At 49.8% G+C, this 27998-nt stretch overlaps 1 protein-coding gene across 1 annotated transcript; it reads right to left on the bottom strand.

Annotated features, from left to right (window-relative positions):
- Positions 1–2: 2 nt before the first annotated feature.
- Positions 3–27449, bottom strand: GRIPAP1 (GRIP1 associated protein 1). Its single transcript, XM_033201877.1, is given in 30 exon segments — positions 3–500; positions 503–544; positions 547–559; positions 1396–1550; positions 2271–2366; position 2445; positions 2493–2533; positions 2536–2614; positions 4132–4262; positions 6717–6816; positions 6918–6974; positions 7099–7194; positions 7296–7373; positions 8482–8595; positions 8731–8943; positions 9274–9369; positions 10798–10932; positions 13182–13274; positions 13485–13562; positions 14968–15067; positions 15192–15239; positions 15327–15358; positions 16004–16051; positions 16245–16429; positions 18454–18604; positions 22538–22645; positions 23442–23468; positions 24513–24574; positions 24713–24779; positions 27378–27449. Coding segments are annotated over 30 exon segments (2520 nt in total). The 5' UTR covers positions 27420–27449; the 3' UTR covers positions 3–468.
- Between the last annotated feature and the right edge of the window lie 549 nt (positions 27450–27998).

The following is a 27998-nucleotide window of genomic DNA, read 5'->3' as shown; positions in this document are numbered from 1 at the left end:
CAGTGGGTGGGCCCGTCTGGCCAGATGGTATTTTGGCTGCACAGCCTTTACACACACACACACACGTGTTGCTAGAACGCTGAACATGGGCCACACACCCACCCAACATCCCCAATCCCAAATGCAGAGTAGCCAGGCTCCAGACATAAATTAAAAAATAAAATAAAATAAAATAAAAAAGAGTTGGTCTCTGGGAAGGAGAGCTCATGCAGAGATGAAGACAGAAGCCCTTGGGAGCCAGGACCAAGGAGAAGGAGAAATCCCTGCCCCTTCCTTCAGGATCCCCACTCCCTGGTGGCCTCTGCCCTAAGACAGGATCATTAACACTAACCATCAGGCCTTAGTCCCTTAATGTCCGTCTCCCAAGCTATTTGATTTTGGCTTCAGCCCTCATTTCCCCACAACAGCCCAAGGGAATGGCATCCTAGGGGGTAGGAAGGGGAGGAGGTGGGTGCAGCCTGCAGGTCTTTAGCTGGTTTCTCCTGGCTCTAGGTCTGGTCAGGAGGCCCCACGCACTCCTTGCTGAGCCGCACAATTTCCTGGACAGAACTTCCATGTCCTAAGAAACAAATGAACCATCAGGGCCAGAAAAGGGGACAGGCTGCTCCCTTGCCAAATGCAGGGTATCATCTGTGATTTCCTTCACACTCTTTCATTAATCAATGCTCAGCTGTGTCTTGCCTGGGATGGGAAGGTACTCACAGCACCCCCAGCAGTGGGCTGGGCTCAGAAAAGTCATGAGGATGGGTGGGGAGCTACAGATATGGGAGTGGGACGCCTCCTGCAGCATGGTGCTGCTGCAGGATACATCACCACTCTGGCCACCTGCTCTTCTACTAAGTGTGAGCTTGCTTCTCAAAGGCAGGAGCTGGGTCTGACTCCTTTCTGACTCTCAGAGATGGGGAAAGTCTTTGGGTGGCAGGTTGGGCAAAAAGATGTGTGTGTGGACTCATGGGCATGGGGGATCTATGGTAGACAAATTGGTGGACGAATGAATTGTCCAGAGGACAGATGGAGATCAACAGATGGGCAGGCAGGTCACTGGGTGGGTGAAAGGTAACACAAGGGGCAATTGATGAGTAGATAAGAGAATGATATGTCAGAAATGGGTGGCAGGACATGGTGTAGACAATGAGTAAGTAGTAGATTGGGCAAATGGTTGGGTGAATGTGTAGATAAATGGATGAGCGGTACATGGAAGGAATGAATGATAATAAGTTGATGAGACAGTGGAAGATGAGAGCATGATGGGGTAGTTGATGAGTGGGTAGGAGGATAGCTGGGAGGACAGGCTGGGTGGGTGGGCAAGGGGACTGGCAGATAACCCAGGGGCTGTGGCTGGGTAGGCAGGTGGGGGTGGGTGAACAGATGGGTAGGCTGGCAGGCCACACTCGCCTTGTGCAAGTGCATATTCTTAGTGAGCTGCTCCTCCAGCATGTTCTGCAGCTTCTTGTTCATCTCCCGAAGGTTCTCGTCGCCTGGCTTCACTAGGTCTCTCAGGACGCTGCCCAGCCCGCTGCGGTCTGTGTGGCCTGCTGCCACAGACACATCTGCAAGGGCCCAGGCTGAAAACCACCCCCTCGGCAGAACCAGAGGAGAGCCAGGCAGAGCCAGAGGAGAAAAGAGGGAGACGAATACCAGGGAAGAAGGGAGCAGGAAAAGCCATGTCATGGAGGACAGAGGCTTTGACATACGAAACCTAGCTCTGTCACTCGCTAGCTCTGTGGCCCCGAGAAATGAGGATAACTAACTTGTGGAACTGGAAAGATGCACATGACTGCGTGCGAAGCACAGAGCACACAGAAAGTCCTCAGCACATGTTCGTCAGTATGATTCTGATTAATAAAGAAAATCTGTGAAGGAGAAGGTTTGAAAGAAAGGAGCAAAAGCAATGAAGATACAGAGAAGGAAAATGTATGGAGATAGAACAATATAGACAGCGAGACAAGATGAAGGAGTAGGTGAAAAAGAGAAACAGGGAGAAGAGAGAAGGAGAGAGGAGAGGAAGATGAGGCACAGGGAGAGGAAAGGAGAAAGCGGACAGAGAGACACACTGGAGAATGGAGAGTGGAGAGATGACAGAGAAAGGAAGAAGAGGGAGGAGGCGAGATCAAGAGACAGTGCTTTCCTGTTCTCCCCTCCACAGGCCATGGTCTTGTCAGTAGCTTCGCTGAGTTCCGAGAGGAGAGGAGAGAAGCCGCAGCACATAATGGAGAGGGAGGGCCAGGTGAAGGCTGGACCAGGGCTGAGGGCCAGGGAAAAGGGGGCACTGACCGATCGGCTGTCCATGACGTAGGTCTCAATGATGGCGCTCTTCCGGCAGAGGTCCTCTGCCATGGAAGCACTGCTCACCTCCAGGTGCTTCACTGCAAGATGGCCCAGCCCACCTGAGACCCCTCTACTGTACACGTTCACACATGAGGCGGGCCTTGGACAGACCCCACACTCCCAAGGGCACTTCAAGTGGGGATGGGCAGGCAGGCAGGCAGCACCTTCTCCTCCAGCATCCATTTCTCCTGCTGTGTCTCTGCAGCCGCTGAAAGAGCTCAGCCACTTCCTCATCTGACAGGTCTGCTGGCCGAGGGGGCTGGGCCTGAGGGCTGCTGGATAAGGACTGCAGAAAGAGAAGGGGAGAGGCCAGACCCAGGCTCAGCACCACTGACCCCAGACAGGTGTCAGGGACTGGGGAGGAGAACCAGGCCAGAGGTGGATGAGAGAACGTGGGCCCTGAAGATGGAACTGTAGGCCCATCTTGGTACCCTCAGACTCTGTTTTCCCCTCTGCCTAAACGGGGGTAGAGAGTAACCACATCAGAGCCTTGTGGAGAGGATTAAAGGAAGATCCCAAAGCAAATGCGATCTAACTTCCAGCTGACAGGAAAACTGGAAGAGAGAGGGACATGTTAAATCATACCACCAGGAAGCCAGCAGAAAAACCCAAAAGGTAGCATACTTCCTATGGGGTGACTGGGCTGGCCTCTTCAACAAGTTGGTCTCAGGTAAAAAGGGACCACACTAAAGAGATTTAAGGGTCATAAAACAACCAGATGTACATGTGCTCTGAATCTGAATGCTAGTTTTCATAAAACCAGCAAGAAAGGACATTTTGGGGCCAACTAGAGAAATCTGGTTAAGGTCAAAGTATTAGATGACATTAAATTTTTTTTTTTTTTTTTGAGACAGAGTTTCACTCTTGTTGCCCAGGCTGGAGTGCAATGGCAAGATCTTGGCTCACTGCAACCTCTGCCTCCCAGGATCGGGCGATTCTCCTGCCTCAGCCTCCCGAGTAGCTGGAATTACAGGCACGCACCAACATGCCCGGCTAATTTTTGTATTTTAATGGAGACAAGGTTTTGCTATGTTGGCCAGGCTGTTCTCAAACTCCTGACCTCAAGTGATCTGCCCACCTCAGCCTCCCAAAGTGCTGGGGTTACAGGCATGAGCCACTGCGCCCAGCCCTGAACTAAGAATTTATAATGGTGACTTCTGGATGGTGAAAACATTTTTTTTTTTTTGACATCTAAGGTTTCTTGGTTTTTGTTTTTTTTAAATAGAGTTGGAGTTTCACCGTGTTTCCCAGGCTGGTCTTAAACTCCTGAGCTCATGTGATCCACCCACCTTGGCCTCCCAAAGTGCTAGGATTATAGGGATGAGCCACCATACCGGCCAGACATTTAAGGTTTTAAAAAATCTTTGCTCATTTGTGGTTTTTAAAAAATGTACTACAATGCGCACATACTATTTGTGGAACAATAAAAAAGTTATTTCCAAAGGAAAGTGGCTGGTAAAGAGGCTGACATGATAGCTGGCAATAATAATTCGTGATGGTTACAAGTTGGAAAAAGGGACCTTCTCCTTGGATGGTGCAGCTACTATGAGCCATATACTTTATGGCACCAGAGAAGGGGGAATTAGCCCACAGATGATGGAACAGAAAGTCAGAGAGAGAGAGAATGGCCTGTCCCACATGTAGCAATCCGAATCCAAGTCGGTGGGCTTGGGGAGAAGTTGGCAAGAAAATATGTGTGCTGCGCCCAAAGTAGGAGATGGATTTAAGTGAGGAGAAAAGGGGAAGGGTTCTCAGTTTTGGGTTGAGAGAAGCTGGAGCTATAGGTTCTTCCTTTCCCCTTACCCTGGTTGGAACAGCCGAGCTCTCCTTTTCCCGCAAGATCTCCCGGTAGCTGAAGGAGGAGATGCTACTGCTGTCCCCTGTCTGGGTCCGGCTTGGTGAGTTCATCTCTGACAGAACCAGCTCCTCAAGGCCTGGGTGGTAGAGGGAAGAGAAACTTGAGCCCCAGTACCCCTGAGTCCCAGAGCAGCAACCAGCAGGAAAAGGCAGAAACAGATTTAACAGAGATGGAAAGAGAGACACCGAGGCACCGGAAAGGCAGAAGCAGACAGGAGGACAGGGAGAGACAGAGACAGAAAAAAGAGCTGAGGCCGGGCGCACTGGCTCACACCTATAATCCCAGCACTTTGGGAGGCCGAGGCGGGTGGATCACTTGATGTCAGGAGTTTGAGAACAGCCTGGCCAACATGGAGAAACCCCGTCTCTACTAAAAATACAAAAATTAGCGAGGTGTGGTGGTGCATGCTGTAATTTCAGCAAGTCAGGAGGCTGAGGCAGGAGAATCGCTTGAACCTGGCAGGCGGAGGTTGCAATGAGCCAAGATCGCACCATTGCACTCCAGCCTGGGTGACAGAGTGAGACTCTGTTTCAAAAAAAAAAAAGAAAGAAAGAAAAGAAAAAAAAGAGCTGCCTTTCTGGAGAAACACATACAAAAGGAGAGGGAGAAAATGGAAGAGGTTGGAGAAACACAACGATGTGGGTACACATGGGACTCAAATGGCAGACACATTGGGACACAGCGTTCAGAGAAAGGAAGACGGCTAGGAGGGCACAGGGCACATCTGCTTACAGAGAGAAAATGCCAGAGATGGAAAGCCAGAGCAGATGACAGAAACTAACAGAGACCCTGGAGAAAGAAGTGAGCCAGAGCAGAGACAGAGACAGAGAGAAAAAAAGATGCAAGCAGGCTCTTGTAACCACACACCTAAATCTCAGTTTAATCTAATGGACAAGGTGAATGTATTGAATGTATGGTATACAATTGTAACTTTTCCCAAGATTCTTTTCTTTTTTTTTTAGACAGAGTTTCGCTCTTGTCGCCTAGGCTGGAGTGCAATGCCGCAATCTTGGCTCACTGCAACCCCTGCCTCCTGGGTTCGGGCAATTCTCCTGACTCAGCCTCCTGAAGCAGCTGGGATTACAGGTGCCCACCACCAGGCCCAGCTGATTTTTTGTATTTTTAGTTGAGACAGGGTTTCACCATGTTGGCCAGGCTGGTCTTGAACTCCTGACCTCAGGTGATCCACCCACCTTGGCCTCCCAAGTGCTGGGATTACACCTTTCCCAAGATTCTTACATTCGTCTGTGATAAAACAGAAACAAAACTCCTCCTTTATAAAGAAAGGTTACTTCGGGAGACTGAGTGCCTCAGAAAGAAATTGATTTGGTGAGAGATACATCTGTTTTGCCACGTCACTTAAAGCCCTCAAGGATCTCCGCAAGGGTGGGGTGACTGAGTGGGGATCCATAGATATCCCGAGTAGGGGAACAAGGGACCAAGTTTTCTTTGAGTCTGTGATCTAGGAGATACAACAGAGCCATCACTGCATTTCACTTACTTAAATGTATTTATAGGCCATCCCCATCTAAAAAAAGGCTGAAGCAACTAAAGTTGTGCGTGTGTGTGTGTGTGTCTTCTCCTTGAAGTGGCAGAAATAACAGATTGGATTAGTTGTATAATGAAAACACCACAGTGTTGCTGACTGTGTATAAGTCTGTCTCCCTAGCTCAACTGGGGGCTTCTGGAGGGCAGGGACTCAGGGAGTTTTATATCAGACATCCTGTACTTGAGTGTGGAGATTTATAGAATGAGAGATTGTATACAATAGATTTAGAAACGCCAAGTGAGGTGTGGGAGTGTGTAACGTAGGACATATAGTGAGGAGACAGAGATATAAACAGACAAACAGAAGAGAGAGGAAGAGGAGACAGAGATAGAGTGGTGGGAAAAGATAAAGGGACAGAGAAAAGTAAGGGGGCGCTGGGCGCAGTGGCTCATGCCTGTAATCCCAACACTTTGGGAGGCTGAGGCAGGCAGATCACCTGAGGTTGGGAGTTTGGGACCAGCCTGACCAACATGGAGAAACCCTGCCTCTACTAAAAATACAAAATTAGCCGGGTGTGGTGGTGCATGCCTGTAATCCCAGTTACTCAGGAGGCCGAGGCAGGAGAATTGCTTGAACCCGGGAGGCGGAGGTTGCAGTGAGTGGAGATCACACCATTGCACTCCAGCCTGGGCAACAAGAGCGAAACTCTGTCTCAAAAAAAAAAAAAAAAAGAGAAAACTAGAGAAAGAAAGCAAAGATATAAAGGCAAATATACAGGAAAGAGAGAGAACAAACTGAGACAGAGGCAGAGACAGAAACTGAGAAGACCGGGCAAAAACGAGACAGAAAGATAGAAATAAAGAGAAAATGCAGAGAAAGAATCAGAGGAGAGACAGAGAAAAGGTAAAAGACAGATGGAGTTCCAGAGCGACAGAAGCAGGAAAGCACAGCTAAGGAAGATGAAGGACTGACCTGCAGCCTGCAGGCCCAGGCCCTGCCTCCCCCATGCCTCAGCCTCCTCTCCCTGTCCTGGTCCCTCACCTGAGCGGCTCTTGCTATTAGTGAGGATGTCCTGCAGCCGCTCCTGCAGCTTATCTGCCCGTTTCCGCTCCAAATGCAGCTGCCGCTTGAGGTCCTTGAGCTGTGGGGGACAGGGGTAAGATGAGGACTAAGGCCCAGTGGGCCCATAGGAGGGAGGTTGCAGGTAGGAGGGAGCCGTGCTTGGGCACCCCTCCGTCTTACCGCAGCACTGCCCTTCTTCTCCAGGATCCTCTGCCCATCCACTGTGTCCTTCACTTCCTGTGTGAGAAAGCAGGCATGGCTGGTAGGTGCCGGAAGGGCTGCCTGAAGCATGCTCCCTCCCTGCCTCTCCTGCACGCTGAGGATCAGGGGTGTGTCTGGGGGCTGTGCAAGGACCACTGACCTGCTTCAGGCTGCTAATGGTCTTCAGGTGGCAGTCCCGCTCCTCCTGGGCCTGCTCGAGCTGATCCCGCATTTCCTGTAGCTCCTCCTCCTTGTCCTGCAAAGCAGAAAGCAGCTTAGGCATTGGCTTGGGAAGCCTCTGTCCTCCCAGGAGGGCCCGTCACTGTCTGGAGAGAGGAACACCATCATGCGAGGCACCTTCAGCTCCGCAGCATGCTGCTCCCGACACTGCTTGAGGGCTTCCTCTTGTTCCTGCTGCTGCTGCTGCAGGGATTCCTACAAGACAAGTCCCAGGTCTGGCCACAGCCCCCCAGAAGATATCATGCCCAGTTAGGGGTATGAGGGACTGCAATGGGGGCCCAGAGGTACGCAGAAATGACCCTCCTGCAGGGAACCCCACATGCCCTTAGGCAGTATACAGAAGTGTCACATCTAAAGCTGCACCATTCACATGGTGACCTAGATTTGCATTTACATTTTATTTTATTTAACAAAACATACAGCGCTTACTATGTGCCAAGAATGTTCTAAGGGTTTTACATATATTAACTCATTTTCTGTAATCCTCCCGTAATACCTAGATGGTAGATATTATTGTTATCCCCTTTCTACCATTGATGAAAACAGACCACAGAGAGGTCAGATAAACTGCCCAAGGTCACACAGCTAGGAAACAGCCCAGCCAGGATTCAAACCTAGACAAACAACTGGCTCCAGCCTGTGCTCTTCACTGCTACATGACAATGCCTTTCAATGTATCATGAGATTTCCAGAAAATGGCAACAAAGGTTCTTTTTTGAGACAGAGTCTCGCTCTGTCACCCAGGCTGGAGTGCAGTGGCACAATCTTAGCTCACTGCAACCTCTGCCTCCTGGGTTCAAGTGATTCTCCTGCCTCAGCTTCCTGAGTAGCTGGAATTACAGGCGCCGGCCACCATGCCCAGCTAATTTTTGTATTTTTAGTAGAGACAGGGTTTCACCATGTTGGCCAGGCTGGTCTTGAACTCCTGACCTCAAGTGATCCGCCCACCTCGGCCTCCCAAAATGCTGGGATTACAGGCATAAGCCACCGCACCCAGCAGGTTCTTATTCAAATAACATCAGTGTATTGCATTAATTTCCTGACAGAAGTACAGTTTCAGGAGAAAGAGGTGCCTTTCCAAATTTGCATAAAGGCAGGGCAGCCAAAACACATGACAGTCTGTCCTATCTGATGGCCATCCCCTGATCCACTTCAGAGAGCTGCTATTGAGCCAGGGACTGTGGGGATATCCCTAAGTCCAGAAAATCTCAGGAAGTTCCAGGGCCTGACTACTCCTGTTTCTCTGGTTTGACATGAGGGCCCCAATCAACCTCTTGTTCCTCACCAGGCATCACCAACTCACCTCAGCTTCTTTCAAGCGCCGTTCAAACCAGCCCTTGGCTCCATCCATGGAGTGTACCTGAGCTTGAAGTTCTTCCACTGTCTGCTGGAGAGTCTCCAGCTCCCGTGTCCGGGCCTGGGATGGGGCAGACTGTCATGGGCCAGGCAGGCAGAGGAGTGGGCACCTGATGCACGCCACCCATTGGCCTATCAGCAACACTGTGGTCCCCAGGTTTTAGAGGAAGAAGGGCATCGTCATCTACCCACCCACCTTCTCCTCCCGGATCTGCCCACGGAGCTCCTCCTCCTGACGCTTCTTGTCTTCATGCAGCTCTCGGAGCTCACGCTCATAGCGGGCACGCACCCCCAGCACCTCCTTCTCATGCCGTAGACGAACTGCTCCCAGCTCTTCCTTGTGCTGGGACTTCTCTTGCAGCGTCTCCATTGCTAGCTCATCCAGCATGGCCTTCCGCTTCTCAGCACTCTGGGGACCAGGACGATGGCAGTCAACTTCATTCCACAACATTGAAAAAAGGCCTCCCACCCTCTTCCCATGCCCAAAGAACTAGCCAAACTCCACTCCCATCCCCATTGAACTGGCTAAGGCACTCACCCATCCTTATAGAACTGGTCACTTTCTTTCTTTCCCCTCCCACTCTGATGGATTTGGCCAAGAAACTAGTCAACCACAAACCAGTCAATTTTCCTTTCCCTCCTATCCCCACATATTTGGCTATATCACCTCTTCCCATTCCCATGGACTGAGCCAATTCCTACCCCTCATCCTCTCCCCTCAACCCTCATGTTCCCCTACCTTCCGAGCCTCCTGTAGTTCCTGGGTCAACTGCTCCTTCTCCTGCCCTATTTCTTGAAGTTGTTCCAGCAGCCGATTATTGGCCCGTAATGACTCCTAATGCAGACACCAAGGGGAAAGAGTTTGATAAAGAGCATCCAGTAGGTGCTAGTCACCCAGGACCATCTGGTAGACCATCTCCCTTCTCCCTGGTAAAGTTGGTATTGTGATCTCAATTTCTGGATAGGAAATATAGCAGAGACTGCTAGTTGCTCCCCAGTATTCATTCTCCCTTACTTTCCTAGCAATAAAATTTATAATAATCAGGCATACAGCTGTCTAGCAGATGTTTCCCCTCCTCCCTCATGGTTAGGTGTGGCCATGTGATTTATTTGTGTATGCGGAAGTAGTGAGTGTAATGTAGGTTATGCTCTTAAAGGAAAGAGGCACATTCTTCCCTGCCCCCTTTCCTCCTTCCTTCCAGATAGAATACAAACATGATGGTCGGGGAGCTTCAGCAACTGTCTTGGATGCCAAGATAAAAGTCTTGTGTTGAAGGTGGAGGAACAGCAATGGAGAAAGAACTGGGTCACTGATGACTGGAAAGCCATCATTCCATCCCTGAACAACATACCTGGACTTTTAATGAGAGAAAACTAAATTTGTATCTTATTTAATCTACTATTATTCTGGTTTCTATTATGGAATCAGAATGGATATCCTTTGGGAGGCTGAGTCGGGTGGATCTCCTGAGGTCAGGAGTTTGAGACCAGCCTGAACAACATGGTGAAACCCCGTCTCCACTAAAAATACAAAATTAGCTGGGTGTGGTGCCAGGCGCCTGTAATCCCAGCTACTTGGGAGGCTGAGGCAGGAGAATCACTTGAACCCAGGAGGCGGAGGCTGCAGTGAGCTGAGATCGTGCCACTGCACTCCAGCCTGGGCGACAGAGTGAGACTCCATCTCAAAAAAAAAAAAAAAAAAAAAAAAAAAAGAGGCCAAGCGCGGTGGCTCACACCTGTAATCCCAGCACTTTGGGAGGCCGAGGTGGGCGGATCATGAGTTCAGGAGATTGAAACTATCCTGGCTAACACGGTGAAACCTCGTCTCTACTAAAAATACAAAAAATTAGCTAGGCGTGGTGGCGGGCGCCTGTCGTCCCAGCTACTCCGGAGGCAGAGGCAGGAGAATGGCGAAAACCCGGGAGGCAGAGCTTGCGGTGAGCCGAGATCACGCCACTGCACTCCAGCCTGGGCGACAAAGTGAGACTCCATCTCAAAAAGTAAATAAAATAAAATAAAATAAAATAAAATAAAATAAGAAATAAAAATAAAATGAAAAAAATGGATATCCTAACTAACTGAAGAGGCTAGTTTCAGAGAAGTGAAATGACTTGTCCCAGAACACAAAAGTGCTAATAAGTTAGGGAGCCAGACTGGAACCTAAGTCCTCCTGACTCCAGTCTTCCCACTCTACCCTACTGGGGACTTCCCTGGGCCATTACTAGGGAACTAGGAAGAGATAGGCCAGAGCCAAAGGTGTTACCTGGAGCTGGGAGTTGAGGTCATCTTTCTGTCCCATAAGGTCCTCGTACTCAGCCTGCCGCTGCTGCAACTCAGCTGCCAGCCCAGTGGTCTGTTCCCGGAGCATATTCAGTTCTTGGGTCTTTGCTGTTTGGATCTGGAGAAAGTAGTGGTGATAAGAAGTAGAGTGAAAGGGACCCCAGGGGCCAGGGACAGGGTATGAGCCTCCTAGTTCCAGGGAAACAGGGAGGGAGGTGGGAAGACCACCAGGAAGAGAGAGGAAATTTCAAACAGAAAAGCAATGAAGAGAATGGGTAAATGTGGCATGTTCATACAATGGAATACCACACAACAATAAGAGAACACACCTGTGTTGCACGTGGATAACTTACATAGTGCTACCAGAAAGAAGTCAGAGACAAAGAGCAGCTGATTCCATTTATATGAAGTTAAAGAACAAGCGAAATGAATCTTATGTTGCTAGAGATCAGAATAATGGTTACTTCTGGGGGAGACTGACTTTGAAGGGATAAAGGGGACCTTCTGAGGTACTAAAAGTGCTTTATACTTTGATCTGGGTAGTGGCTATGGTGGCGGGGAGAGAAAGAGAGAAAAAAGAGAGGGACAGAGGCAGAGAGAGAGGAAGAGAGGATTCACTGAGTGTACACTTAAGATTAGTACATTTCATGCACTTTACTAGAGAGAAACCAGAAAGAAAGAAAAGCAGAGATAGGCCAAGCACAGTGGCTCACGTCTGTAATCCCAGCACTTTAGGAGGCCGAGGTGGGAAGACAGCTTGAGGCCAGAAGTTGGAGCCAGTCTGGGCAACACGGTGAGACCCTGTCTCTACAAAATAATTTTTTTTTCTCTTTTTTGAGATGGAGTCTTGCTCTGTCACCCAGGCTGGAGTGCAGTGGCACCATCTCAGCTCACTGCAGCCTCCGCCTCCCAGGTTCAATCGATTCTCCTACCTCAGCCTCCTAGCCTCCCAAGTAGCTGGAATTATAGGCACCACCACACCCGGCTAATTTTTTTTTTTTTTTCTTGAGACGGAGTCTCACTCCGTCGCCCAGGCTGGAGTGCAGTGGCACAATATCGGCTCACTACAACCTCTGCCTCCCAGGTTCAAGCAATTCTCTGCCTCCCAGGTTCAAGCAATTCTCCTGCCTCAGCCTCCCAAGTAGCTGGGATTACAGGCGTGCACCACCATGCCCAGCTAATTTTTTTGTATTTTTAGTAGAGACGAGGTTTCACCATATTGGCCAGGCTGGTCTCGAACTCCGGACCCCAGGTGATCCGCCCGTCTCAGCCTCCCAAAGCCCAGCCAAATTTTTTTTTTCTTTTTTTTTTTTTGAGATGGAGTCTCACTCTGTCGCCTAGGCTGGAGTGCAGTGGAGCAATCTCGGCCCACTGCAAGCTCTGCCTCCCGGGTTCGCCATTCTCCTGCCTCAGCCTCCCAAGTAGCTGGGACTACAGGCTCCTGCCACCACGCCCAGCTAATTTTTTTGTATTTTTAGTAGAGACGGGGTTTCACCATGTTAGCCAAGATGGTCTCGATCTCCTGACCTCGTGATCCGCCCGCCTCGGTCTCCCAAAGTGCTGGGATTACAGGCGTGAGCCACCGCGCCCAGCCGAATTTTTGTATTTTTAGTAGAGACGAGGTTTCGCCATGTTGGCCAGGCTGGTCTCAAACTCCTGATGTCAGGTGATCTGCCCACCTCTGCCTCCCAAAGTGCTGGGATTACAGGTGTGGGCCACCACGCCCGGCCAATAAGTTTTTTTTTTTTTTTTTTTGAGATGGAGTTTCACTCTTGTTGCCCAGGCTGGAGTGCAATGGCACGATCTCAGCTCACCGCAACCTCCACTTCCCGGCTCAAGCGATTCTCCCACCTCAGCCTCCCGAGTAGCTGGGATTACAGGCGCCTGCCAACATACCCAGTTAATTTTGTATTTTTAGTAGAGATGGGGTTTCTCTATGTTGGTCAGGCTGGTCTCGAATTCCTGACCTCAGGTGATCTGCCTGCCTCGGCCTCCCAAAGTTCTGGGATTACAGGTGTGAGCCACCAAGCCTGGTTTTTTTTTTTTTTTTTTGAGACAGAGTATTGCTCTGTCACCCAGGCTGGAGTACAGTGGCGTGATCTCGGCTCACTGCAACCTCTGCCTCCTGGGTCCTGGTCAAGCAATTCTCCTGCCTCAGCCTCCCTAATAAAATTTTTTAAAGTTAAAAAAAAAAGTAGGGATGGATGGCCAGAGAGAAGAGGGCTGGATGCCAACTGAAAGGAGCAACAGAAACAAAGACAGGAGAATAGCATGGGGTCCAGACCACCCTACCCTGATGTGTACCAGAAACAGATGGAGATGGGGGAACAAGACAGGGATCAGCAAGGGCCCCCAGGTGTCCTTTACCTGCTCCAGGGCAGCCAGGCTAGTCCTCAAGGCATTGTTCTCAGCCAAAAGCCCTTCCACTTGTTCCTGTGCATCTGCATTCTGGATGGATACCTGGCCCCATGCCCACAGCAGGTGAGAGTGGGTCCAGAACAGCGGGACAGGACCTACCCACAGCCAAGAAAGAAAGGACACACACACACACAAACACACACGAAGGCCTGGGGGAAGCAGGACCCCTGGGACCTTGCCTGCCTATGTAGTACCCACTCAGGCTGCCCCCATCCTGAACCCCAGCTCCCTGAGCCAACCAGTACAACATACCTGATCTTGTAGGGCCCGCAAAGCTGCCGCATGTTCCAGGCGTTCCCCTTGCCGCTGATCTCTCAGCTCTGCCAAGCTCTGTGGAGACCAGGGGAGCCCATTTTACACCTCAGCCTCTCCTGGGGTGCATACAACCGTACAGACTCCCTCTTTGACCACCCGACAGCATGTTCCCAGCACCTGTGGTCTCAGACTAGCCAGCAGCAATCTCAGGTTCACCCAGACGCCAGGTCACTACCCTCAGGGGCTTCAGACACAGTCAGCCCCTCTATCCCAGCCTCCAAGATCTCAGGCACATCTAGTCTCCTGGCTGTAGCTCCTGCGTGGTTCAAACTCACTCAGCTCCCATCCATAAGAGGTCTCATACTCACCCAGATTCCAGCTTGGGAGCTCCAGGATTCTCAGACACAGTCAGCCCCATGGATCTCAGATGTAGTCAGCACACAAGGATGACAGCTTCACCCAGCCTCCCAATCCCAACCACCAGGGGTTTCAGACACACTCATCTCCCATGTCCCTATCTCCCAAGTGAGATCCACCCAAACTCTTAGTTCCGGATCCTAGAAGTCTCAAACTCACAACCTCCTAGTTTCCAGGTCCTGGTGAACTCTCAGACTGACTCCTTCACCTGTCACTCTGCTCCCCAGTCTCTTGGGATCTTCAGACCCAGCTAACCACCAGTTCCTGGGGGTCTTAGCTTTACCCAGACTCCTGTCTTAGACCCCATGTTCCCAGTTTCTAGGGACTTCAGAACCACAAGCCACCATATCCTCCATTCCAAGGGACCTCAGACTCACCTTTTCTAGAAGGAAACCCAGAGGCTTCAGAGTCATCCAGCCCCCAGTCCTCAGGAGACTCAGACCCACCTAAACTTTTGCTCCAGCCCCTGGAGGTCTCAGACTGACAAGCTTTTTGTTCACAGCCCCCAAGGATCTCAGGACTACCTAGCCCATATGATCCCACTTCCTAGGTGTCTTAGGCCCAAGCCAGCGCCCAGATCCTGAGGGTCTCAAATGCACTCAGCCTTCAGCCCCAACTGTCTCACCCTTGAAAGTCGTATATCTACCCAGCCATGTCCTCAGCCCTTGGAGTCCCAAATTTACTGATATCCCAGCCCCTAATGTCTCAAAGTCACCCAGCGCCCAGGGAGTTCAGACTTACCCCAATTCCTGGTCCTAGGCCCTAGTGACCACAGATTCATCCAGACTGTGGTCTCAAACCTCCAGGAGTTTCATATTTACACAAACTTATAGCACACAGCCCCCGAAGTCCTTAGCCCCCTGAGATCTTACACTCACAAAGACTCCTATAACAATTCCTAGGGCTCTCCAGTTCCCATTTTCCTAGCTCCTGGTGTGCCCTAGAATCCATTTCCAACACAGGAAATCTCAGACTCCCCAGCCAGCCTCCATGGACCTCAGACCTCTCCAGGCTCCCAGTCCTAGCCCCTACCCCGGGGATCTCAGAACCCAGCCCCCATCACCTGATTTGCAGCCTCAAGTTCCTGCTGCAGCTTCTGGGTTCGAGCCAACTGGGCTTTGTGATCAGCTTCCTTCCGTTGTTGTAATTCCTCAATCTTGTTCCTAGGGGTGATGAGGAGGGGGTGTGTTGGGCATGGCTTGAGGCCCAGTCTCCTAGCTCTGCCCCTGTAGTCTTCACTAGGCACTGTTCCAATTGTCCACCAATGCCCGCAAATCTGGCAGTTACCTGCTATCATTAAATAGAGTCTCCTTTTCTGTCTGCAGACGGCAAAAACTGGGCACAGAAGGACAGATGTAGATGGGTCAGTTCCGTAAGTTAATTCCCCCTCAGCCCCAGTACCCCTAGGAAAAAGAAATTTACCTTTCTTGTTTCTTTTTCAGTTTCTCGGAGAGCTGGGGAGAGGGGTGCAGACAAGTGATAACATTGAGAATATAAAGACAAATACAAAATTAATAAATATAGACACTTCTTATGAAGTCCTTTTTGAAAGCCAGGATTTACTTATGTTATCTTGTGGAATCCTCAAAATAGCCCTGAGAAGTGAGTAGTACATTTTACAAATGGGGAAACTGAGTCTTTGGTTGCCCAGCTGGTCAGCAACAACAGTATTATCTCCACCCAGATCCTTCAGGCTCCAAAGCCCAGTATTTATGCTCCCAAAATAGTGGCCAATGGCCATGTTATAGAATGGCTAGCCTGGGGGGCCTGGAAAGCAGGATCATGACTGGGTGCCTCATCCCTGGGTCTCCAGGTCCTAAGATAAGAGCCAGGAGTCTGTAAATGCTTGCATGAATGAATGAATGAGTGAATGGGCAAAGCTGAGAGGAGATGGATGGGATGAAACTTATCATGCACAAGATATAGTGGGACCACATTAGCCCATTCCATACTGAAAGTAACTGAGTCTCTCCATTTCACAGATGATGAAACCTAGGCTTTGATGGGGTACAATGCCCCTTCTGCCCTAGGATTGGGAATGCAATGGGAAAGAATCCAGCAGATTGGGAGTAAAATGGGAAAGAGCCAAGCAGCCGCACCTTAGCAAGTTCCTCCTGCAGCCTGGATGTTTCGGCCTGCTTTGAGCTCTGCAGGGAAGGATGAGGGATGGGAGGGTTGTTGTCAGCAAGGACAGGGAGAAGCCTTCCCCTGCCCATCTGCCTCCCTCACCCCATCAGCCCACAAGATGGTGTGACGTCACAGCCATCTCCGTGGGACTATAGACAGAGGTAGAACATCTGCCCTGCCTTCTGTCTCCAGCTCCAACAGACCCAGATTCACCTCTAAGCCTTGCAGCTGCTCCCAGAGCAATCTCTTCTCCTCTTTCTCCATTTCCCATTTCAGCTCCACCTCTGCCAACGGCATGGGGGCCAGGACGGTGGGGGCTGGGCCCCCTGGGGGGTCCCCCTGGCCCTCACTGACAGCTGAGGACTTCCTGGTTTCTTTCCCATAGCGTTCCTGCAGCGCTGGTGAGTAGAACAGGGATATATTATGGATGAGGTGGTCTCTGAAGTCTCTTGCCATGCGTTGAACAGAGGGAGAACTGGCCTTCAACCCCTCAGGTGGCAGAGCCCCTGCGCCAAATGACCACATGCATAGAAGACCAAGGTTCAGCTCTATCCATGCCTCTAACTTTTTTTTTTTGTTGTTGTTGTTGTTGTTGAGACAGGGACTTGTTATGTCACCCAGGCTGGAGTGCAGTGGAATGATTACAGTTCACTGCAGCCTTGACTTCCTGGGCTCAAGTGATTCTCCCACCTCACTCTCCCAAGTAGCTGGGATCAGAGGTGTGTGCCATCACCCCGGGCTAATTTTTTGAGTTATTGTAGAGACAAGGTCTCACTACATTGCCCAGGCTGGTCTTGAACTCCTGAGCTCAAGCAATCCTCCTGTCTCAGCCTCCCCCAAAAATCTTTTTCCCTGGCCAGGCACGGTGGCTCACGCCTGTAATCCCAGCACTTTGGGAGGCCAAGGCGGGCGGATCACGAGGTCAGGAGTTCAAGACCAGCCTGACCAACATAGTGAAACCCAGTCTCTACTAAAAATACAAAAATTAGGCGGGTGTGGTAGCGCATGCACCTGTAATCCCAGCTACTCATGGGGCCGAGGCAGGAGAATCGCTTGAACCCAGGAGGCGGAGGTTGCATTGAGCCGAGATTGAGCCATTGCACTCCAGCCTGGGTGACAGAGCGAGACTCCGTCTCAAAAAAAACCTTTTTCCCTAGACAGTCTTGCTCTGTTGCCCAGGCTGGTGTGCAGTGGTGCAATCATAGCTCACTGCAACCTCAAACTCCTGGGCTCAAGCGATCCTCCCAAGTAGCTGGGACTACAAGTGCACACCATGCCCGTTTAATTTTTTTATTTTATTATTTATTTATTTGTTTATTTTCTTGACATGGAGTCTCTCTCTGTCACCCAGGCTGGAGTACAGTGGTGTGATCTCGGCTCACTGCAAACTCTGCCTCCTAGGTTCAAGTGATTCTTCTGCCTCAGCCTCCCAAGTAGCTGGAATTACAGGCATGCTCCACCAAACCTGGCTAATTATTGTATTTTTAATAGAAACGGGGTTTCGCCATGTTGGCCAGGTTGGTCTTGAACTTCTGGCCTCAGGCGATCTGCCCACCTTGGCCTCCCAAAGTGCTAGGATTACAGGTGTGAGCCACCGCGCCTGGCCTAATTATTTTATTTTTAGTACACACAAGGTCCTGCTATGTTGCCCAGACTGGTCTTGAACTCCTAGCCTCAAGAGATCCTTCTGCCTCGGTCTCCCAGAGTGCTGGAATCACAGGTATGGGCCACTGTGCCCAGCCTCTCACAAATATTTTAAGCCCTATCAACCACTAAGATTCTGTTTACTATTAGCCCAAGCTGCTTTCACAAATCCCATTCTCAATCCTTCAAGCCCCACCCATAGCCCTTGAAGGCCGTGCCCACCATGTGCCACCATTGACTTATAGCTGAATCCCTCCTAGAGCCTCCTAATTCCCATCCACATTCTACTAAGTCTCCCTCCTAGTCATGGAACCAGCACCCACCACCACAGACGTCCCAGCTGCTCTCCAAAGTTCCACATACCACATGCTCCCACACTCTATCAAGCTTTCTTTCAGCTTTCATCCCAGGCCCCACTTACAATCTGGGCTCAGAATCTTCCCAACACTCCATTCACTTTTTCCACTTAGCAAATATCTCCTTTTTGACATTCAAGCTGCTAATCTGTAACATCTGCTAGGTATCAGACACTGAACTAATGCAGAATGATATTACCTTTTATCTCTACTACAATCTTCTGGGTGACAGACATTACTACATGAACTGTGTAGATGACAAGGCTTTCCCTCAGAGAGGTGAAATGGCTTGTCCAAAGCCACACAGGGCATGGGGCCAACTCTATTTCTGAAGCCCTTCTCCTTCCCCTGAGAGGATGACAGCCTTTCTTGCCCTACTCAAGCCCCAAGGTCCCCGCATCCCCAGGAGGGCCTCTATGCACCTGCCACGTTCTTCTGCAAGGCTGTGTTTTCAGCCTGCAGCCTCAGCAGCTCCCCATCCACGAGGGGCCCAGCTTGGGCAACCCCTGCTCCTGCAGCCCCCTCCTTCAGTTGCTGGTTCTCTCGCTCCAGCTGTTCCATCTGGCTGCAGAGCTGAACAGAGGAAGAGAAGGGGCAGAGAAGCAGAGAATCAGAACAGTATTTGCTGAAACCTATATAGCATTTGTCCATGTACTTACAATTCACTTAATTCCCATAATGACCCTATGATGTAGGTGCCCTCCCACTTTACAAGTAAGGACATTGAGGCACAGAGATGTTAAACAATTTCAAATTCACACATCTTTTAAGTGGCAGAGTCAGAAAATACCAAGAGCATACCAAGTATGAGGACACCAAAAACCATTTTCCTCTTCCTACTTCCAACCTCAGAGATGCAATCCAAGACCTCAGGCTCCTCTGGAGGTTGTTAGTGCTACAGACAGCCTCACTGCCACCCCTCTTCTGTGGAGGGCTGGATCCTGGGCCCAGAGTTAGCTCCCTCTCATCCTAAGCACCACAAAGAGCTTGCAGGTCATTTCCAGGGCCAACACTGATGACAGCTCCTGCATTGCCAGCCGTTAGTCTTGGAGAGGTATACAATGCCAATAAAACTAAGCCAGACCTCTGCCCAACTCCTGGCTAAAGTACACTTCTCAAAGCAGTCCTGAGAAAATCCGTTATCCCCATTTTCTTTTTTTTTTTGAGACGGAGTCTCGCTCTGTCGCCCAGGCTGGAGTGCAGTGGCGCGATCTCGGCTCACTGCAAGCTCCGCTTCCCAGGTGCACGCCATTCTCCTGCCTCAGCCTCCCGAGTAGCTGGGACTACAGGCACCCGTCACCACGCTCGGCTCATTTTTTGTATTTTTAGTAGAGATGGGGTTTCACCGTATTAGCCAGGATGGTCTCGATCTCCTGACCTTGTGATCCACCTGCCTCGGACTCCCAAAGAGCTGGGATTACGGGCGTGAGCCACTGCGCCCTGCCCCTTGTCCCCATTTTCATATGAGAATATCGAGGCCTACAGAGAATTTTTATTTTATTGCCTGCAATATTTTGTTTTTCTTTTTTTTTTTTTTTTGAGATGGAGTCTCGCTCCGTCACCTAGGCTGGAGTACAGTGGCACGATTTCGGCTCACTGCAACCTCTGCCATCCAGGTTCAAGCGATTCTCCTGCCTCAGCCTCCTGAGTAGCTGGGACTACAGGCACGCGCCACCATGCCCGGCTAATTTTTGTATTCTTAGTAGAGATGGGGTTTTGCCATATTGGCCAGGCTGGTCTCGAACTCCTAACCTCAGGTGATCCGCCCACCTCGGCCTCCCAAAGTGCTGGGATTACAGGCGTGAGCCACCGCACCGAGCCGGCCTGCAATATTTTCTACCCAGAACACCAATCCTTTCATCCAGTTATTCACATAACTGGCTTCTTTGCATCCTTCAGTGCTCTGCTCAGATGTCACCTTTAAAGTGGTATCCCTCAACAGAGAAAATTCCAGTACTCTCTGTCACAGCACTGTTCATTTCTTTCTTACCTAGTACTAATCACAATTTTCTTTTGTAACAAGCACAGATTCTGAAACCAGACTGCTTGAATGTGAGTTTCTACTCTGCCATTTACTAGCTGTGTGACAAATTACTTAATCTCCCTGGAACTCAGTTTTCCTCATCTGTCAAATAGGGATACTAATATCTCATAGGCTCATTTCAAAGAATAAATGAGTGAATAATGTAGAGTACTTCAAACAGGACTTGGCACACAGTAAGCACCACACAAATGTCAGCTATCACTACTAGCATTATTTGTTTACTGTTATCATCTTTCTCCCCATCCCACCCCCAGAATGTAAGCTAAGAGTAAAGATCATTCTGTGCTGCTTACAACTGTATTTCCAGAACATAGAGCATGTGGTGGGTACTCAGTAACTATTTGTTGAAGGAACAATTGAGCTGAAATGTCTTGGTGAATAAGGAGTAGTGGCAGGTTTAACGTAGTCTCTCTGTGAGCACTTCCAGTTCCTGGGAGGAATTGGAGGAGGAAAGGGACTATGTAGGAAGTCTCTGCAACTGGCCCAGTGCTGGATCAGGGCAGATGCCGGGAAACAAGCTGGATTTATGGAAGAATGTCTGCCCCTGCCTCACTCTGCAAGAATCATGATACCATGGAGGCTGGAGGCAGGAAGCAGTGAGGAGTCAGTCGGTGAAGCCAGCAGTTATGTGAATACCAGGGCCTCTGAACTAGGGACAGGACTGGGGGCACTGGAATGTATTATGTAAAGGAGTGATGTCGTAAGATCTGCAGGTCAGAACAGCCTCTGTGGTATGAACTAAGTAGAAGAAACTAGAAGTGAAGACACCAGGGAGGTGGCTGTAGAAACAGCAGATGAGAAGTGATAGAGACTAAGGCAAAGCAGGGGCACAGGGTGGATATAAAACTTTTTTTTTTTTTTTTAATCGAGACAGAGTCTTGCTCTGTTGCCCAGGCTGGAGTGCAGTGGTGCAATCTCGGCTCACTACAACCTCCACCTCCCACGTTCAAGCAATTCTCCTGCCTCAGCCTCCTGAGTAGCTGGGACTACAGGCGCATGCCACCACACCCGGCTAATTTTTTGTATTTTTAGTAGAGACGGGGTTTTACCACATTAGCCAGGATGGTCTCAATCTCCTGACCTCATGATCCGCCCGCCTTGGCCTCCCAAAGTGCTGGGATTACAGGCGTGAGCCACCATGCCGGCCACAAAACTGTTAAAAAGTCAAATATTTTAGAGGGAAGATGAGTTAATAGAAGGATAATATTATAGCTAATGCTTCCATAGCTGATACTATGTGCAAGGCTCTGTTGTAAGTGATTTACATACATTTATTCATTTAATCCTCACAAAAGCCCTGTGAGGAGGCAGGTACTGTTATTATCATGACTTCCATCTTAAACATTTGGGAACCAAGAACTAGGCAAGTTAAGTAACTTCCTCAAAGTTACAGTTAGTAAAAGGTAGAGCCAAGATTTTAATCTAGGCCTTCTGGTTACAGAGTCCCTGCTGGTAACTACTACTTGCTTAACTGCCTCTCCTGGTATTGTATCTGCTTAAAGGTTATTTTCAGTTTTGTTTTTTTAAGGTCACAGGCACTATATTCTCAGATGGAGCCTTAGAAATACCATTTTTGGGCCAGGCACGGTGGCTCATGCCTTTAATCCCAGCACTTTGGGAGGCCAAGGTGGGTGGATCACTTGAGGTTGGGAGTTCAAGACCAGCCTGATCAACATGGAGAAACCCTATCTCTACTAAAAATACAAAATTAGCCAGGCATGGTGGCGTATGCCTGTAATCCCAACTACCCAGGAGGCTGAGGCAGGAGAATCGCTTGAACCCAGGAGGCAAAGGTTGCAGTGAGCTGAGACCTCGCCATTGCACTCCAGCCTGGACAACAAGAGTGAAACTCCATCTTAAAAAAATTTGCTGCCATGAGACTTTTTTCCTTAAAACACACTAAAAACATAGACAATTATTAACTGTGGATACAGAAGATAGATGAGGGAACAAAAGACAATGTCTCTAACTGCGCAGTAGATTTAGAAACAGACAGGACACTAAAATCAATGGAGAGATAGAATTAGTAGCTCCAGGATGAATTATCTGGAAGAGGTAGAACCCCAGGCTCATGTCAGGTGAAGAGAAGAAAGAAAAGGGAAGAAGCTCAAACACTTTTCCATCCTATATTAAGCATAAGAACTCTGCCTAAAACCCCCCAACACCTTGGAGCACCATAGCATCAACTCGACATTATACACATGGAGACTTGAAGCTCAAATAAAAGGAGTGACTTGGCCAGGAACCAGCTGACCTCAGGACTCAAAGCTTTCTAATCCCAGCAGAGTTAGTGGCCCCATCTGTCAAATTACTGACCCCCAGCAGCAATCCAGGACCTGTTTCAGCACCACGGACAGTGCTCCAGGGCCAGACCCTATCCAATCACTCTCTGCTGCTGTTAGGTTTCAGCCCAGATGGCCCCTACCCCTCATTTCCCCTTTGACTATCCCAGGCACCAGCACCTTGCTGAACTCGGCCATTAGCGTGCTGTTCTGCAAACGGAAGTCCTCCTCCTGGCTGTGCAGCTTTGCCTGCAGCATCTCATTTTCACTCAGCAATACCTCGACTTCCTGCAGTGGCAGACAAGGCCAGGACTCCAGCAAGGGCAGGAAGGATAGGGAGGTAGGGCAAAGAAACAGAGAGAGGGAGAAAATGACATGGGTGGGAGAGGACATAGGGTATAGAGAATGAGGTGATATAGGAGAAAGAGACACAGGGAGGGATAAAATGAGAGACAGGGAAAGAGAGATAAAGACATGGGAAGGTAGAGAGAAGGGAATACAGGGAGGAAGACAGCAGAAGAAAAGACAGGAAGATAATGATAGGGGAGAGAGGAGATAGAGATGGGGAAAGGGGGAGAGATAGAAAAGGGGAGAGGGATTGGGAGGGAGAGAGTGAAAAAGATGGAGAGAGGAACAAACAGAAATCAACAGGGAGAGAACAGAACAGGGAGAAGAGAAGGAAGGGTCAGGAAAAGAAACGAGTTAGGAAGAGAGAGGAAAGGTGGGGAAGAAACAAAGAGTCAGAGAGAGAAAGCAGAAAAAAAGAGAAATCACAGAGACAGGAACAAGAAGGGGAGAGACAAAGAGAAGATTGGGAAGAGAAATGAGTCAGAGAGACAGGAACAGGAAGACAGAGACAGAGACAGAAAGAGACTCAGGGGAAAGGATAGAGAGAGAAGGAAGAAACACAGAGTTAGAGACAAATAGGGAAACAAGGACAGATACAGCAACACATGGCAGTGAGGTAGTAGCAGACGTAAGGGCACACAGAGAAAGAAAGGCCAGTACAAGGAAATCTCAGCATACAGAAATAGCCCACCAAGACAGTCTCCCAGTCACACTCACCCACAAGAGATCTCCTTACCTGAGCTTTCTTGCTCTTGCTCAGTGCCTAAAGTGGGGGTGGGTGGGAAGAGAGCTAAAGTGAACAGAGATGGACTGCCTCACTAGGATATGGAGACAACTGTGCCAAGCGTTTTGGGAGGACAATGATGATGGGGGTTGCGGGATGGGAGCATCTTCAACCACAGAACATGTGTGACAATTTGGAGCCCAAAGGCGTGAGTGAATGAATGCAAATCTTGCCCTGGGGCCCCAGCACACACAAATCATCCTTTCTTGGAAGCTCTTGAGGCTGGTGGCAGGTGGGGGAGGTAGGGAGGTGCCCTGGTATTTAACCATTTACAGGCTGGATCTCTAGGCTCAGAAATTGTGGCTTCATTGCTACATCTGTCCATACATGTCTCTGTTGTCCTTCCCATGCAGTGTGGAAACTGTCGCTCCCCTGCTGGGCATCCAAGAGCATTGCCAGCTTAGGGGAATCAGCATCCTACCAAAGAGCAGTGCAACTTCCTGACTGCCGGCTTTTCTGCATACTGTATTCATTCATCCAACAAATATTATTGAGCACATATTATGTATCAACATTGGCTAGGTATGGCTAGCTTTGGGGACAGAGCAGTGACAAAGGAGAACCTTGAATGTCTTGAGGGGCCACATTAGGTTATATTCTATCTCATCTTTAGAGGATCTGAGAGTTGGGTTTGCTCTCATTTTCCCAACTGGACCAGGACAGAGATGGGAAGTAGGAGCACAAGGCAGGAGTATGAGTGGAGGATGGGAGGCAGATTCAAGGTAGATTTACTGATAGATTGAATATTTAATTAAAAGTCAGTGAATGAGAATGAGTAACTGAAATTAGAAATGAATTAAAAGTAAATTAAAATTAATCAATAAATTAAGCAGGATTAGGTAAAATTAGCCAACTAAAGAGAATTCCATGAGAATCTTCTAAACGACTACATGAAAACAGCACGCAACATTCAGTCTGGTTCACTGTAGGTGCTCACTGGAGGGATGAATGAGTCAGATAGGTAGAGGCAAGGGTGGATGGGTAGGTGGATGGATAGGTGGATGGATGGGTGGAGGGAGGTACCTTCTGAGCTTTGCTGAACTCCTTATCCAAGTAGGCGACCTTCTGTCGAAGACTGGTGAGTTCTGGTGTCAGGAAAGCAGGGAAACTCAGCTTCAGTCAGTGGCAAGAAACTGAAAGGCCTTCCTGCCAGGCCTCTGAGGGAAAACCTCAGACACCATGCCTCAAAGCCACCCCCATCTAATAAGGCCCTCTTGGCTCACCAACACCATTCTTGCGTAGTTCATCTGAAAGCTGGTAGTTATTTGTCCGGAGTTCCAGGAGCTGAGCCTTGGGGGAGGCAGGAAGGGAAAAGACTTGGTCAGGAAAGTGTCCCTACGCCTACCATGAGGGAACCAAGCCCCTAAGCCCCACAGACCTTATGCCCTCCATGTTCCTCTGTAGCTACTCCTTAAGACCTGTATGTGCTACACCCAAAGTGAGCTTCCAGGCCCTCAGACCCTGGCTCACCTTTTCCAGCTCCACTTATAACTCCAGCTAGCCTCACCCCTCCATCTCACACTACAATCCATGCTGCACTCAGGCCACCCTAGAGCACTGCCCAGTCAGGGTCTTGCTTGTGTGAGTTCCCTGGCTCTCCATGCCCACAGGATAAAGTTCCTCCTCCTCATCCTGGCTGACCTCTCCACACACTGAACACACACTGTCAGGGGTGTTGCCCATCTTTCTGACCAGACCTAGGGGCCCCTGAAAGCAGGGAGTAGGGGCCTGTCTTTCTCCCTCTTTCCTAAGGGAAGAGGGTCAAGTATTCTGCCCAACTTTCACAGGTGGGCTTTCCAGGGTCCCCCCACCTCCAAGTCTCTCAAAATACATCCACGCCGCCTTCAATAATTAAGGGAGGGCCAGGTGCAGTGGCTCACACCTGTAATCCCAGGACTTTGGGAGGTCAAGGTGGGTGAATCACGAGGTAACGAGTTCAAAACCAGCCTGGCCAATATGTTGAAACCCCATCTCTACTAAAAATATAAAAAATTAGCCGGTGTGGTGGTGCACACCTGTAGTCCCAGCTACTCGGGAGGGTGAGGCAGGAGAATCGCTTGAACCTGGGAGGCAGAGGTTGCAGTGAGCCGAGATTGCACCACTGCACTCCAACTTGGGTGACACAGTGAGACTCTGTCTCAAAAAAAAGAATTAAGGGAAAGTGTCAGGCGCAGTGGCTCACACCTGTAATCCAAACACTTTCAGAGGCCGAGGTGGGCAGATCACTTGAGGTCAGGAGTTCAAGACCAGCCTGGCCAACATGGTGAAACCTCATCTCTACTAAAAATACAAAAATCAGCTGGGCATGGTGGTACGCACCTGTAATTCCAGCTACTAGGGAAGCTGAGATAAGAGAATTGCTTGAACCCGGGAGGTGGAGGTCGCAGTGAGCTGAGATCGTGCCACTGCACACTCCAGCCTGGGTAACAGAGACAGACTCTGTCTCAAAAAAAAAAAAAAAAAAATAATAATATAATAATAATTAAGCATCCTCCTCTCTACCAGCCCTGTAGGACCCTGAGGCTGGTTCTACCCAGCAAGGCCGGTTCCTTCCCCCACCAGGACTTTTCCCTCCCTCCCACGCCACCAGCCTCCACTTGCTATTCTCTGGTAGTCTGCTCAAAGTGAGAGGGCTTGGCCTTCACAGAATCTTTCCTGCTCCTGTCCTCCCCAGGACCCAGTGATCTGTCTCTCCAAGTCCTGGTCCAATTGGAATACCCTTTGTACCCCCTGAGACTTGCCCCCCAACAAAGCCCAGTAGTTCTCTCTCATTCATGGCCCAGTGGAATCAGTGTTCCTCATTCAAGGGTATTCCCACTCCCAAGATCTCCCCAGTCATGATCCAATGGGAATGGCCCCACACCCTTCAGGGTAGGCCTCTACAAGGCCTTGGGTAGGCCAGTTGGATGACTCTTACTCACTTAGAATCCCCTTCAGATGACAATGGCCTTCCCCATTCATGGGTTAATCAACTCGCCCTTCCATTCTCAGTGTCCCTCACACAGGGACAGTTGGTTTCCCTCATTCAAGGACCAATTGGATCACCTGTCCTCCCTCAGAGTTCCTCCCCTCCCCATGCTGGACCCTGTTCAGAGCCCCCCAGTGATGAACCCTCTCAACAAGGGCCCATTCATAGTACAATGCTATGGCCTTTCATTGAATCTCAGAGTCCCCCCAAAAGAATCAAGTGGGAGTACCTCCCCAAAGCCCAGTGATCTTCCCTCCTTGTAGTCCAAGGTATCACTAGTTTACCTCCTCTGGTCCTCCCCTCAATTAATGTGATTAATGTTATTACCCATTCATGGCCTTCTTCACCCCAGTGCCGCCCCCTCTTAGGATGCACTACCAACTACCAATGGCACAGATCTCCACCTCCCAGGAACAATGACAACATCTGGGGTCTTTCCCCAATCCCGGGCACAGTGGTATCTCCCCAAAACTTACCACCTCCCACCCGCTAATGGTTCTGCCCTCTCAAGGGCTCCCACCACCATGACGCAAACGACCCAACACCCGCTTCCTTCCTCTCCAGACAAAATGGTTTCGCCTTCTCAGGATCTCCTTCCCTCAAAGCCCATTATCATCACCCGCCGACGGTGTCCCCTGCACGGGCCCAAAAGTCTCATCCCCTCCAGGTCTGAGTAAGGTACCGCCTACTTAAGGGCGCTCTCCCCCGCCCACAATGCTAACAGAGTTGAACCTTCAAAGCCGCAGAGTATCTCGGAATCCAATAATCTCACCACTCCGAGCCTCAGTTTCCCTTCTCCAGACCCACCCATAAACTCAGGGTCCATCCCAACCAACCCCTTCTCAGAGCTGATGGCACGACTTCTCTCTACCCCGCCCCCGGTCGCCTAGCCGGGTGGTCTTTCCCACCGCGAGCGGCACCTGCATCCGCTGAAACTCCTCCTCAGACAGAGCTTGCGCCATGTTCCTCCCCCCACCCCCCCGCCAGCTTTCTGCGCAAACGCAGCTCGCGCCTCCTGTCAGTATTAAGGTCGGACCAAACCACTGGCCAGGAATGGAGGGGGTAGAACCTAATTCCGGAGGGCAGCATTTTGGAGACGCAGAGAAGAGATCGAAACCGACTGGTCAGATGAACTATAATATAACGTTCTACTAGAATGTAAGTCATCTGATTGGCTTTTGCGCTCTTTTAGGCCACCCATTGTGATACGACATTATTACATCCCCGTTTCATGGGTGGACTCGTCGCTAGGGAAGTCTTTGCCGACAGAAAATCACCCTTCCGCAATACTCCTTTAATGAGAATGGGTAACTTAATAACCATAGAAATGAAAGCGGAAGCTTCGCTCTGGTCTTGTTCCCGCCCTCCTTTGGGAGACCCCAAGGGGAATCCCACCTCTTGTAAAGCCTTTGGCCTTTTTTTTTTTTTTTTTTTTAAGGTTTGACAATGATTTTATTATCATGATGCTGCACGTCACGTTAGGTAAAGGACTTAGCCACCAATAAATTAAAAATAGCGGAGTGGAAAGAGTGACGGTGAAT

The sequence above is a fragment of the Trachypithecus francoisi genome, unplaced genomic scaffold (assembly GCF_009764315.1).
Source record: "Trachypithecus francoisi isolate TF-2019V2 unplaced genomic scaffold, Tfra_2.0 Lachesis_group6, whole genome shotgun sequence".
NCBI classification, from domain to species: Eukaryota; Metazoa; Chordata; class Mammalia; order Primates; family Cercopithecidae; genus Trachypithecus; species Trachypithecus francoisi.
The sequence above is the reverse complement of the archived record's forward strand: the minus strand, read 5'-3'. Positions and strand labels throughout refer to the sequence as shown.